This window comes from Manis javanica, chromosome 16 (assembly GCF_040802235.1).
Source record: "Manis javanica isolate MJ-LG chromosome 16, MJ_LKY, whole genome shotgun sequence".
NCBI lineage: Eukaryota > Metazoa > Chordata > Mammalia > Pholidota > Manidae > Manis > Manis javanica.
The window spans coordinates 69,957,447-69,971,779 of record NC_133171.1 but is presented as its reverse complement, the minus strand read 5'-3'; the positions used below and the strand labels follow the sequence as shown (position 1 = coordinate 69,971,779).

Below are 14,333 nucleotides of genomic sequence, written 5' to 3'. Positions count from 1 at the left end.
TTTAGATTCATGGTCACCAAAGGTTGAAGGGCAGCTTCTTTACTGTCAAGTTGCTTATTATGCTATTATGAACAGAATCTGAAGATTCTTTTTTTTCTCCCTTCTTTTTCTTCCTCCTCTACTCTTTATATGTTAGGTGTCATATTTTGTCCTCTTTTTCTATCCCTTGACTAACTTTGTGGGAACCTGATTTAATTTTGCATTTGGTTCATAATTAATTGGTCTACTTCCTTTACTGCAGTTTTATTTTCTCTGGTGACAGCTATTTAGCCTTAGGAGCACTTCCATCTAGACCAGTCCCTTTAAAAAACACTGTAGAGATGGTCTGTGGAAGCTAAATTCCCTCAACTTTTGCTTATCTGGAAATTGTTTAATCCCTCCTTCAAATTTAAATGATAATCTTGCTGGATACAGTATTCTTGGTTCAAGGCCCTTCTGTTTCATTGCACTGAATATATATATATATATATATATATATATATATATATATATACACATTCAGGCCTGTAAGGTTTCTGCTCAGAATTCTGATAGCCTGATGGGTTTTCCTTTATATATCATCTTTCTTCTCTCTCAGGCTTCTTTTAATACTCTGTCCTTGTCCTTGATCATTGCCATTTTAATTATTATATTTCTTGGTGTTGTTTTCCTTAGGTCTCTTGTGTTGGAAGATCGGTGCACCTCTTTGGCCTGAGAGACTATTTCCTTCTCCATATTGGGGAAGTTTTCAGCAATTATTTCATTAAAGGCACTTTCTATCCCTTTTCTTCTTCTGGTACCCCTATAATGAGAATATTGTTCTGTTTGGATTGGTCACACAGTTCTCTCAATATTCTTTCATCCTACAGATCCTTTTTTTCTCTATGCCTCAGCTTCTTTGTTTTCCTGTTCTCTAACTTATATTCCATTTACTGTCTCCCCTACCTCGTCTTATCTGCTTTTAAATCCCTCCATTGTATGTTTCATTTCAGCTACTGTATTTTTCAACATGTCTATCTCTGTCTTTAACTTGTTCCTTAGATCTTATGTGGTTCCATTAGCATGCTAATGACTTTTATTTTGAATTCTTTTTCAGGAAGATTGGTGATTTCCATTTCACCAAGCCCTCTTTCTGTTGTTTTAGGGATTTTGGATTGAACAATATTCTTCTGACTTTTTATAATCCTGGGATGATGGCAGGGGTCACAGGAGATGGGTGCCAGTGCCTACCCTTAAGAGAGAGCTCTTTCCCGCTTCTGAGCTGCAGTGCCTGCTTCTGCTGTCAGGGCCAGTGAGCCACGTGCAGGGAGCAGCCTCTACATTAAGCCCCTAAGGTGCTGTAGGTGGGGCTGCCCTCTGAGGGGCCTGGAGCTGCAGGTGAGTGACACTGTGGCGGAGGTTGCAGGTGAGTGACACTGGTGACTGCCAGGAGGAGAGAGCTCTTTCTTGCTTCCCGGCTGCAGTGCCTGCCTCTGCTGTCAGAGCCAGTTAGCTGTGCACTCAAGAAGCAGCCTCTTCTTTAAGCCACTGTAGTTGCTGTAGGCAGGGCTTCCCTCCAGCTGGCCTGGAGCAATGGTGAGTGCAGCCAATTAGCGAAGGTGGCTACACTAAACAACAGATTTCAGTGTAGATGAAACAGCCTTCTATTGGAAGAAGATGCCATCTGGGACTTTCATAGCTAGAGAGAAGTTGATGCCTGGCTTCAAATCTTCAAAGAACAGGCTGGCTCTCTTATTAGGGGTAACACAACTGGTGACATCAAGTTGAAGCCAGTGCTCATGTACCACTCTGAAAATCTTAAGGCCCTTAAGAATGACACTAAATATACTCTGTGTGTGCTTTCTAAATGGAACAACAAAGCCCAGATGACAGCACATCTATTTACAACGTGGTTTACTGAATATTTTGAGCCCACTGTTGAGAGAAAAGTACTTCTTCCAAAATATTACTGCTCATTGACAATATACCTGGTCACCCATGAGCTCTGATGGATAGTGAGCTTAATGTTGTTTTCATGCCTGCCAACACCACATCCATTCTGCAGCCCAGTGGATCATGGAGTAATTTTGACTTTCAAATCTTGTTATTTAAGAAATATATTTCATAAGACTAGAGCTGCCATAGGTAGTGATTCCTCTGATTGGGGTAAATTGAAAACCTTCTGGAAAGGGTTCACCATTCTAGATGCCATTAAGAACATTCATGATTCATGGAAAGAGGTCAAAATACAATTAACAGGAATTTGGAAGTTGATTCCAGTCATCCTGGGGTTCAAGACTTCATTGGAAGAAGTAACCGCAGGTGTGGTGGAAGCAGCAGAACTAGACTTAGAGGTGGAGCCTGAGGATGTGCCTGAGCTGTGCCGTCTCATCATCAACCAGAATGGATGAGGAGTACTTTCTGGTGGATAAGCAAAGAAAGTGCTTTCTTGAGATGGAATCTACTCCTGGTGAAGATGCTGTGAGGATTGTTGAAAGGACAATAAAGGATTGAGAATATTACATAAACTTAGTTGGTCAAGCAGCAGCAGGTTTTAAGAGGACTGACTCTGATTCTGAAAGAAGTCTTACTGCGAGTAAAATACTATCAAACAGCATCGCATGCTACAGAGAAACGTTCATGAAAGGAAGAGTCGATGTAGACTTCACGGTTGTCTTATTTAAAGAAGTTGCCCCGGCCGCCCCAGCCCTCAGCAGCCACCATCCTGATTAGTCAGCAGCCATTAACATCAAAGTAAGACCCTCTGCCAGCGAAAAGGTTACAATTCGTTGAAAGTTCAGATGATAGCTTTTTTAGCAATAAAGTATTTTTAATTAAGGTGTGTACTTGGTTTTTTAGATATAATGCTATCACACCCTTAATAGACTGCAGTATAGTGTAAACAACTTTTATATGCACTGGGAAACTAAAAAAATTCATTTGACTTGCTTCATTGTAATATTTGCTGTATCACAGCGATCTGGAACTGAACCTGCAATAACTTCAAGCTATGCCTGTAAATGATTCCATTTATAATAATTCTAAAATAGGCAAATCTATGATGATTAAAGTCAGAAAGCAATCGTCTCAGGGCAGGGTGGGGTTGGCCTGAATGGCAAGGAGGTTAGGGAAACTTTCTGGGGTGATGGAAAGGTTCTACATCTTGTTCTGTAGGTGATCACATGGATATTTACAAGTATCAAAAATCATTGAGCCAAGTGTTTTAAAACAAGTGATTTTATTGTATGTAAATTATACTTAAATTTTAAATAAAACCTCTTCAGTGGCTCTTAAAATAAAAGGCAAAAGTTTATGAACTCCAAAGCCCCACGTGGCCTATACTGCCTATCCTCATCCTACGCCAGCTTCTACCCACTGGCTCGTTCTGCTGTGGCACAGTGGCACTTCTTCATCCCATCATGTACCCCAGGCTTACTCCCTCCATAGAACCTTTGCACCTGCTGTCCCTTTGCATGAATATTCTTCCCACCCCTCTGTCTAGCTAGGGCTTTGCTTGCCCTGCAGATCTCAGTTCAGTTGTCCCTTCCTCAGGAAGGTATGTCTCTAAGCCTCCTGATTATAACAGATCCCATTACATATGCTCATCCTACCATCATGTGCCTCCCCTGTGTGTCAGTTGGCTTACCTACATGTATTTGTGTTTTTAAATCTGTGCAACTTACTCTCTAGTCTGTAAATTAGGACAAGAACCACAGCTGGCTCACCTAGTGTATTTCCAGTGTTTGGCATCCAACCTGGCACATAGTAGATACTCAGTAATTATAGCATGAATGAGTGGTGAATCTGCTGATTTTGCTTACAGGAAATGGTGATTATTACTGTAGTGGGAATGATCTGACTAACTTCATGGATGTCCCCCCCTGGTGGAGTAGAAGAGAAAGCCAAAAATGGTGCCACTCTGCTGAGGTAAGAGTGGCATTAGTCTGACCTCACAGGGCTCATCCTTATACATCAAAGTGGTATTTAGTTAAGCAGAGGTAAAATAAATACATCTTTGTGTCACTGTGATTGTGACTTTGAACAAGCGTATTTCTCCAAATTGCCTCTATCGATATGTGGGCATTCACTCTATGACTTTAAATTCTGTTACCTGTTCATCCTGCCGCTCTACGTGATTTGACTGGAAAGCATAACAGTAAAGTGTAGTTGTAAATAAAATTCTCATTCTAAGGCAGAACTTAGTAAATTCTCATCTGGCTAGAGAAATGCATAGCTCCCATGATGGTTGGTAATAGGATACTTGTAGTCTTGATACAGAGAATGTGAAGGCTTCTCTCTTCTTAACTTGTTATCCTTGCTGAGTCTGATTCCCACTGAGCTGTAATGTTGCAGCACGTTCGGTCAGCCACTCTAATAAGTCTACAGCTGATTTACAGCTCCGACTGAGCTGCCCAGAATACAAGATTTGAGCTAAGGTCATTCTAAAGGACTCACTCTGTGAGCTTCCATCAAGTACCCTTCATATGGGTGTCCAGGATGAATCTGGGATGCCAGGGAGGTGCCAAGACAAGGAGGCTCTTCTGGGTGATATGGAAACACCCAGCCTGAGTTTGTTATGTCAAAGACTCATACAGTCTTGCCTGTACATACTTCCGTAATGCTGCTTTAAAACATTTAAATGTTTTCATATTTCCATTTCTGTAGGGAATTTGTATGCTGTTTTATAGATTTCCCTAAGCCTCTGGTTGCATTGGTGAATGGTCCAGCTGTGGGAATCTCTGTCACCATACTTGGGCTCTTTGATGCTGTGTATGCATCTGACAGGGTAAGTTAACTCCCAGAACGTTATGAAGTCATGCAAGTAAAACTGAGAAGTGAATTCTCCTTTATTGTTGCTAGCAGTAAATGGATTACATATGGCTTATGATAGAATGGACTAAACTTAAGTTTTTCCCAAAGAATTAGTCTAACTAATTTGACTCATTTTATTTTTTCTTCCTTATTAACTTGAATTTTCCTAAGCACCAGTATTATTGTGAACATTGTCCCAACTCTCCTGGTTCTATATTCTAATTAAATTGCAGTTATTCAATTTTCAATTTTTGTGTTACTCTAAAATAGTCAAGAGACCTTGAAAGCTTCTTATTGGGGATGAAAAATAGCATCTTTGCAGGTTATGCAAGTGCATTACTTGACGTTTTTTCCCCAAGTAAACAAATCCTGGAATTTAGATTTTTAGATAATAAACAATTTTCAGTATTATCAACTCCCCCTTCTTTGCAGATGAGGAAACTGAAGCTCAGAGAAGTTACTTGCTCAAAACACAATTCCGCCTTGTGTTCACCATTGAATTGCAGTTTGACCCTTGAACACAGTTTGAACTAGACAGGTTCCCTTACATGCAGATTTTTTTTTCATTAAGGTATCATTGATATACAGTCTTAAGCTCAGGTTTCACATGAGTAACATTGTGGTTACTACATTCTCCCCTATTATCAAGTCCCCACCACACACCCCATTACAGTCACTGTCCATCAGTGTAGTAAGATGCTAGTCACTACTTGTCTTCTCTGTGCTACACTGCCTTCCCTGTGCCCCCTCTATGCTATGTGTGCTAATCATAATACCCCTTAATAACATTATCCCTCCGTTATGACCCACCCTCCCCAAACCCTTTCCCTTTGGTAACCACTAGTCCATTCTTGGGTTCTGTGAGTCTGATGCTGTGTTTTTCCTTCAGTTTTTGCTTTCTTGTTATGCAGATTTTTTAAAATTAATGTACTGGAAATTTTTTGGAGGTAACAAAATTGGAAAAAACATTCTTTCTTTAGCTTTATTGTAAGACTACATTATATGATACATATAACATAAAGTATGTGTTAATCAACTGTTTATGTTATTGATAAGGCTTCTGGTCAACAGTATAAGCTAATAGGAGTTAAGTTTTGGGGGAATCAGAAGTTACACATGGATTTTTGACTGCAGGGGTCAGCACCCCTATCCCCCACGTTTTATTTTTATTCTTACAACAGTAGTAATATATGTCATAGTGGAAAATAAAATTTTGAAAAATATGGAAAAATAGAAAGAAAAAATTTTGGTTAAAAATCATCTTTATCTTAACACTGAGATAACCAGTGCTAATGTTTGGGTTATTTAACTTATCTAATTTAACCAGTGCCTGACTCCAAGTCAGGCTATTTATACTTTTTGTCATTATAAACAAAGATGTGATAAGCATTTATCTTAGAACTTTTGCCGTACAACTAACAATCACCTCTAGGGTTATCAGATTCTTAAGAGTGATTTTTGCTTACATGGTGGTAAAATTTGCTGATCTACAACCTTGTGGGAAACATTGGTCTCTACCACTGAAAAGACTCCTAGTTTTGTTTAGAAGTATTTTCCCCACTGGTCGATAGGACCATGTCAGGGACCTTAACCCTTTGGTTATCTTTTACTGGATTCCACTTGCTCAAGTTGGGCATGTTGTCACACCTTAATCTTATTAATAATTCTCCCATAAAAACAGCAAATGAGGTTCTAGGTACTGGACTGCCTAACCTTTACAGGTGGAAATTTCTGCTCAAAGGCAGAAATCAATAGTCTTTGGTCACCTCCCCCATGTTAGATGACCAGTTAATTGACCTCACCCGAACTTAAGGGTCTCTAATTCTTTGGTACCTAGAGGACAAATATATCATCTCATTTGAATCTTGTCCTGATTCTCCCACAGAATTCAAAATAATTGTCATATACATCATCTTAAAAGATTTCTGGGAATTCGATCCTATAATTCAAATTGGAATTGAAAATTGAAATAAGAGTATGTGTGTATGTATGTTTGTGTGTATATATACATACATATACATGTATATATAATTTAAATCCTGAAGGATTTGGCCCAAAGTAAATTATTTGACAAATAGCAACCACGGCTAAGGGTTCACCCAACTGAATTAAACCAAAGTTCAACTTAAAATCAGATAAAAAAAACAGAGAAGAGACTCTGGAGACGGATTTATCATTACTGGCTTCTTGAATAAATACCATACGGAATGTGGGTTAATATTTAACTCATACAACCAAATTATCTTTATTATGGGCAATAGTTAACATTGCCTATTAGCTTCTCTGTCAGCAAATGGGCTAATAAGTTGGAGATTATAAAAATAATAAATATTTGAGTAAACTATATACTAGGCACTGTGTTGATCCACATTATATGTACTCACTTAATGTGCTCAACAGCCCTGTGCGATAGGTACCTTCATCCTCATTGTACAGATGAGGAAACTGGCACAGAGAGGTTAAGGAAGTCCTAGAGTCACTAAGCTGTCTGATGCTGGAGCCCGAACCCTCCGCAAACCTACCTGCTCTATTCCTGAAAAAAGATGAATGCTTATTCATAATAACTCTTGTGCATAAGTTCAATGCTGCTTATTGTTGGCTACATATGTGTACCTGGTTTGTGTTTTTTCTCGGTTACCTGTTTAATTTCCTTAGGCTTTGACTTCTCAGTATATTTTCTTAAATAAGCTTTCTTTTAGGGGTAAAAAAAAAAAGGTATGTAACATTTATAACTATTTTATATTTTTATTATTTTTATTTCTGTGCTGCATACATTATATATTTACATCTTCTAGCAATGTTCAATAAAAAATAACACCATCTCTGATTATGGGAAATTAAGTCTAAATATTCTGTTTACAAATTGTCAATTATAAATTAATTCCCTTTCGTCAGGACTTTCATTCATCAAAAAACATATAAAATAGTAAATGTAGAAAAAAATACTACAAATTACTCTGTATTCTTGATAACCAATATTCGAGTGGATTCTAGTATTTGGGGCAAAATTAGATCGAGGAAACAGTTTTCAACTGACATAACAAAGACTCATCTCTCATGTTTTTTTTAAAACATGTCTCTAAAGTCATACATCATAAACTTAATATAAAAATGGGCAGTGAAGAGAAATCAATAGCCCACAGAGAAGAGGGGAAAATGGCTCTGAAAAATATATAAGAAAGACATTGGTAAGAAAATGACTTGGAACCAGAATATGAAAAGGACTTCAACTCATAATAAAAAGGCAACTGATCTAACTTAAAAATAGTGGGCAAAATTTTGTAAGTTATCTCACCAAAGAAGATATACAGATGTGTAATAAGTACATGACAAGATGGTCAACATCATTCATCATTAGGGAAATGTAAATTAAAACCACAACCAGACTCTAGTACACACCTACTAGAATGGTTAGAGTTAAAAAAGACTCGTGATAAGAAAGTTTAGTGAGAATGTGGAGCAACTGAGGCATGTACACTGCTGCTAGGAATTATAAATGGTATGCCACTTGGGGAGACAGGTTGGCAGCCTCTTAGAAAATAAAACCACACATTTACCACACAACCCAGCAATGTTACTTTTAGGTCCTCGAGGAGAATTGAAGACATGTTCATGCAGAGACCTGTATACAAATTGCATATCAATCTTATTTATAACAGCTAAAATACTGGAACTAACACCAATGGCTTCAACTGGTGAATGGATAAACAAATGATGACACATCCATACAACGGAATAATCAGAAAGAAGGAAAACGCTACTAATACATCAACAACATGCAATTCTCAAAAGCTTTACTCAAAGGACAAAAGAAAAAAGGCAACAGAATGTATGATTCCATTTATATAACATTCTAGAACAGGCAAAACTATAGGGATAGGAAACATCAGTGGTTGCTTGGGAATGGGAGGAATAGATTGAGTCTGGAAGGGCAGGAAGGAATTTTTTGGGGTGTGGAAATATTCTGTATCTTGACTGGTGGTGGCTACATAATTATATACACTTACTAAGACTCATCAAGATACATACTTAAAGAGAGTGAATTTTGTGTGTATATACAATCCTAATCCTAATTTTTAAAAAAATATTCCTCAATTATTATGAGGATATGGACAACTTTTTTTTAAATCATATACAAAAAAATAATTTCCTTTTTTTCCCTCCAAATAGGCAACATTTCATACACCTTTTAGTCGCCTAGGGCCAGAGCCCAGAGGGATGCTCCTCTTAACACTTTCCCAAGGATAATGGGCCCAGCCAAGGTAACTTTTGGAAACATTACAAGTAAATTTTATTAAATGATCTCTATTCCAGAGACAATGCTATATCCTCCATTCTTTCCCTGGATAATATAAACAAAATGGAAGCAATTATTTGATCCCCAACTCTGAGACTTTTTAGAGGAACCGAGCTGTAGGAAATGTCTGGTATGAGGGAAGGTTAGAAACTCTCCCGGCAAGTCCTGTAGCAAGGATGCTGCTATTCCAGTGGGTTGCCCGGGCTGGCGGCATCGCAGGCAGTGCAAGGCCATCCCCCACAGCTGTGGGCATTGGTCAGCAGAAGGACCAGGACTGTGCCAGCTCAGGGCCCACTTATCTCTTTATGGATGAGCAGCATCTCCTGAAAGTGATGAAAGGATACCTTTGCTTCAGTCACGTGACATGCCAGCAGCTACGAGGCTTATGGGGTTTCCCACGCCCAAAGCTACCCGCTGGCACCGCACCCTTCCCATCAGCTGGCTCTACACCAATGCATTAAGGCTCTCACAGTGGTCAAGTGGCTGCTCAGGTTGTCCCTGTGTTTATGGAAACCTAGTTGCCCCTGCTCTGTGCATGAGTCCAAAGTGATCATGACCAGACCAGGGAGCCGGGGGAAAGAAAAAGGCTTAGCAAACTTTCTTTGAGATCTGCAAGGGGGGGGGGTTGGAATTGAGCCTGTTTTCATTGGCTGTAGGTTTTTGCTATAAGTGTACTTTTTACAAAAATCTCACTATTTTGTCATATACGCTGAATCATTATACAGATTTTAAGTTTGAAGGACCAACTCTAAGGCTTAGAGCATTTGGCTCTGAAATAGTCTTTACTTTTCTGGAAGAGAAATTGCAAACGTAGAGAAGGATATCCATTTAGTGACCACAGTTTTGTTAGAAACTGAATTAGTCTTTCTCATTTTCCTTAAGTTCAGCAGAACTAATTGAGTACCTGTGCAGGCAAGGAAAGCTGTCAGAGCTAGACTGCCAGGTAGAAGTGCCAGGAAGGGAATTCTAAAAGTCAGGCATTCCCTGTGACCATGAGTTTTATTTTTTTTTATAATTGTTTATAGTGTATAAAAATTATAGCTGCCATGGATCATCAGATCAGCATGCGCTTTGAGTGATTTCCTCCCCAGCTCCCTGCTCTTGCCTCTCCAACCCAGACACACAGAGGCAGCAGCCCCGAGCAACCTTACAGGGCCAATGGGGCCTCAGCATGTAGTTTGCAAACCATTGCCTGTTGAGATCATTGGTTCTCCCTTAGTGAGAGATACTAGCAACCTCAAAAGACCACCAGTAAATGTCCCTATGTCTACTGAGAGCAGTTAATTCTGACGTTAACTGAGCTTTATTTCATTAAGTTAATGTTTTACTCTTGCTTTTATTTCAGGCAATAGAGATGCTTATTTTTGGAAAGAAGTTAACAGCAACAGAAGCATGTGCTCAAGGACTTGTTACTGAAGTCTTTCCTGATAGCACTTTGCAGAAAGAAGTTTGGACCAGGCTGAAAGCATATTCAGAGCTCCCCCCAAATGTTAGTATTCTTTTTATTTTTTTCATTTGTAGGAATAGAAATATTTTATCTGCCTTAGGAAGAAAAAGCAATTTAAAAAACAACATATATCTTGGTTAGCTTGAAGCAATCTAAATTTGAGGGTAAAAATAACCATAATAATATTAGAAATACTGATTTTTACAAAACTTATCAAATAGGCATTCCATTTCTATGATATGAAGTCAGGAACAATTCTTTCTGAAGATAACTTTGAGGAGGATGACAGGCATTGTTTGCCAAACACTTTTTTTGTAGAATCCAGATGAGAAACCATATAGGTTGGTTTTCAGGAGATTCTCAACCGTGCAGCACATTTGTTTTTATATATGATAGCTAGTGACGGATTGTTCTTGTGTTCTTGCTGCTCAAAATGTGGTTCTGGAGCCAGAAGCTTTAGTATCTGGGGCTTTTTAGGAATGTGTCCTGACAGGCCCTGTCCCACATCTACTGGGATGATTTATATACACATTAAAATTTGAGAAGCACTGTCTTTATTATACATGTATCTCAAGGAGTAACGGAATTAAATGAACAGCAGGGAGACAAGAATCAGAATTACAGGATGACCCCACTCTTCTCAGAACACCTCTTAGCTTCAGTGTTGGTTTTGGTTTTGCAGGCGGTGAGAATTCCAAAACAGGTCATCAGAAATAAGGAGAAAGAAAAGCTACATGCTGTTAATGCTGAAGAAAGCAGTGTCCTCCAGGGAAGGTGGCTGTCAGCCGAATGCAGGAATGCAGTCGTGAGCTTTTTATCTAGAAGAACAAAACTGTGATGACTATTACAGTGCAGCTCAGCACGTCAAAGGAAAGGATGTGCAGTTCTTTCTGATTTCTAGTGCTTGAACTAAATAAGCCTCACTGTGCCTTTCTTCCGTGCTAAAAGATCTCTTCTGATGATTATATTTCACTGGAGCACTAATGAAAACAAATTATATAAAAAGCTTTAAGAATTCACATGTGCCTGAGAGGTGAGGGGGAGGGCCGGTTTTGCTGCAGCTGGAGCGAGAGAGAGAGATGAGCCGCACTACAGTTTGTAAGTAAACCAGACTGCGGTTTTTAAACTTTATTTCTCCCTTTGATTTCAGTTTTTAGAGGTATTTTGCCCCAGGATTTCCTCTCCCCGGATTTACAATGGCAATTCCTTTTTTTGTTCCAAAGGGGGCTGTTGTGTCCTCTGAACACCTGCCCCGTCCCCTCTGCCACAGGGGATGTGAGAAGGTCAGCTGGCTTCCAGAAGGCAACATATTCAGTCATGTTCAAACAGAAAAGATCATCTCCAAGTTTCTTAAAGAGAGCGTTCTGAAGAGAGTGTTCCGTCCAAAGCAAATGAGGTGGGAGGGTCTTCACTGCACTCTCCATCTGGGGGCCACCTGGGGAGGAACAGAAACAAACAAAGGGTACCTTCTCCCTCCTGGAGCACCACTGCCCCCTCCCACTTGCTGCTCTTCTTTAACTGATCCTTCAGACTCCAGTGCTGAGCGTCTGGGCTGCAGGCAGCCCCCTCGGGAGGCAGAGAGTTGGGTCTCCAAAGAAAGCCTGCAGGTTGATGAGCAAGGCTGGTTCCTCCTGCCCTGTAGGTGCCTGGAAGTCTGGGGAAAGGAAATCTTGGGGCAAAATACCTCTAAAAATTGAACTCAGCCAAAAGGGGAAATGAAGTTTAAAATCTGTTTATTGCTTACAAACTGCAGTCTGGGGCCTTCTCTCTTTCCTGCTCCAGCAGAAGCAAACCGGCCCCCCCCCCTCACCTCTCAGGTATAGATACGCCCTCCAGTTGCCCAGGTAATTATACATGGATATGAAGATGAACTTCTCTTCACCCCTGAGGAATGATGCAAATGCACTAAAGCCATACTTCTTTCCACCTCTGAATACCTATTGATATGCAGATATACTAAAGCCAGGTGAGATATTCTAGAAATAATACAATTTTACTCACAGTGCCCCAGTCCTGTGCCTGTGCATCTAGGAACGTAGAAGCAGAAGTGGGGGTAGGAAGGAGTTGGTAAGGCCTGAGGTGGGAGAGAAGGAACCAGAGCCCTAGGTTAATGGATTGACCCACATCATGTTTGCTTCATGCATGTTTCTAGAATCAGGAGGCTGAGATATACAGGATTGTAATTCTCCCTAAATCCAATTTCAGTGGTCCCGTGACAACAGGTATATAGGGGTGGGGAGAAACAAGAAGGACTCTTAAGTCACCAGCATCCAGAAATAAGGCCAAGGCCCCTTGTTGGTGCCATGCAGCCTTGGGCTGGTACGTTCTGACCCTTGTAAGTGGATGCAGTTTTAGACATCCTCTCTCCAGCCCTCCAGCAAGGCCATTTGTCCATTCAGTGAAGCAAACCTTGTTACTTTCCAAGCACCTGCTTTTTAAAAATGGCTCCTTAAAAAAAATCAGAAACATGACAGAGGTGTGATTGATACACAAAAAGCTATACATATTTCATGTGTACAGCCTGATGAATTGTAAATCTACATCCATGACCATCACCACAGTCTATGCCATAATGTATCCATCACTCCAAGTTTCCTCTCCACTCTCCTTTTTATTACCGCTGTGAGGAAATGTTACCTGATATTTAGCTGAATAATCAAAAACTGTCTAATGTAATGTTCACATCCAAATAAACTCTATGTCATTAAGTGGATTAAGAAAATTACAAGCATCAGATATCTTGAACTTAGCCTTGAAAGTTAAAATGAGACATGATGTCAATAGCAGGGGCCTCTGAGGAAGCTATTGTTTTTGAGATTGTTAAGTACTTAATAACCATTAGCCTTCACTTAAAAAGACAAGATTTAGCAAACACGTACATATCCTGGTACTAAGTATTTTAAATTGAATCTATACTTATTTTGTATGTTTTCATTTTTTAAAATGTGTTTATAAGTCTGTTTGGTTAGGACAAAAATTTCTAGGTAATATTGAAAGGTTTGGGTTTTCTTATTGTGTCCAACTCAAGACATGGATGTTTATCATAGGAAATGGTATTTGTTAGATTGCTGGTGGTAGAAAATTATGATGTTCGGGTCAAGCTGTAATCTGTTTGCCACAGAGGTTTGGTCTAATTCCCTAATCATGTAATGACTTGCCTGCTGATTATCACCTTGCTGATCTCTAATGTGTTAGCTTAAATACCAAAAGACTATATTGACCATTTGTAAGTCTGGGGAAAGGAAATCCTGGGGCAAAATACCCCTAAAAACCAAAATCAGTTAAATGGAGAAATAAAGTTTAAAACCCATTTATTGCTCACAAACTGCAGTCCCAGGCCGTCTTTCTTCTCTGCTCAAGCAGCCATAACACCCCCCTTCCCTCTCACCTCTCAGGTACAGATAAGCCCTCTGTTGCCCAGGTAATCACCCATTGATACAGAGATGAACTTCTCCACCCCTGAGGAAAGATGCAAATGCACTAAAGCCATACTTCTTTCCACCTCTGAACGCCTATTGATATGCAGATATACTAAAGCCAGGTGAGATATTCTGGAAATGTTTCAATTTTACCCACAATCCACCCTTCCAGAAATCTCGCCTTACAATTGACTCGATCCCCCTCTTCCAACCAATCTAGTAACATGCAATAGCAACAGCAATAAAATCTTGATAATCCTCAAAAGCCAGAGGATTCAGCCTATGCAGATAAAGTAAATGTACTTTACAGCATAATCTCTAAGCACAAAATAAAATTCTACACTTGTTTACTCAATCTTAACAATCATGCTAGATTGCTCACAAAACTTTTACCAAACAT

General features: G+C 39.5%; 1 protein-coding gene and 1 pseudogene across 1 annotated transcript in view; one reads left to right on the top strand and one right to left on the bottom strand.

The window, feature by feature from the left end:
- The first annotated feature begins 2,361 nt into the window (after positions 1-2,361).
- On the top strand, positions 2,362-13,839 carry LOC140846735 (enoyl-CoA delta isomerase 2-like; annotated as a pseudogene).
- The window catches only part of LOC140846734 (bromodomain adjacent to zinc finger domain protein 2B-like), a 118,295-nt gene continuing 115,771 nt past the window's right edge, over positions 11,810-14,333 (bottom strand). Inside the window, exons 30-31 of the mRNA XM_073224324.1 lie at positions 12,516-12,588; positions 11,810-11,949 (exon numbers count right to left, since the gene is read on the bottom strand). Coding sequence (XP_073080425.1) covers positions 12,542-12,588 — 47 coding nt within the window. The 3' untranslated portion in view covers positions 11,810-11,949; positions 12,516-12,541. The remainder of the gene's footprint in view (positions 11,950-12,515; positions 12,589-14,333) is intronic.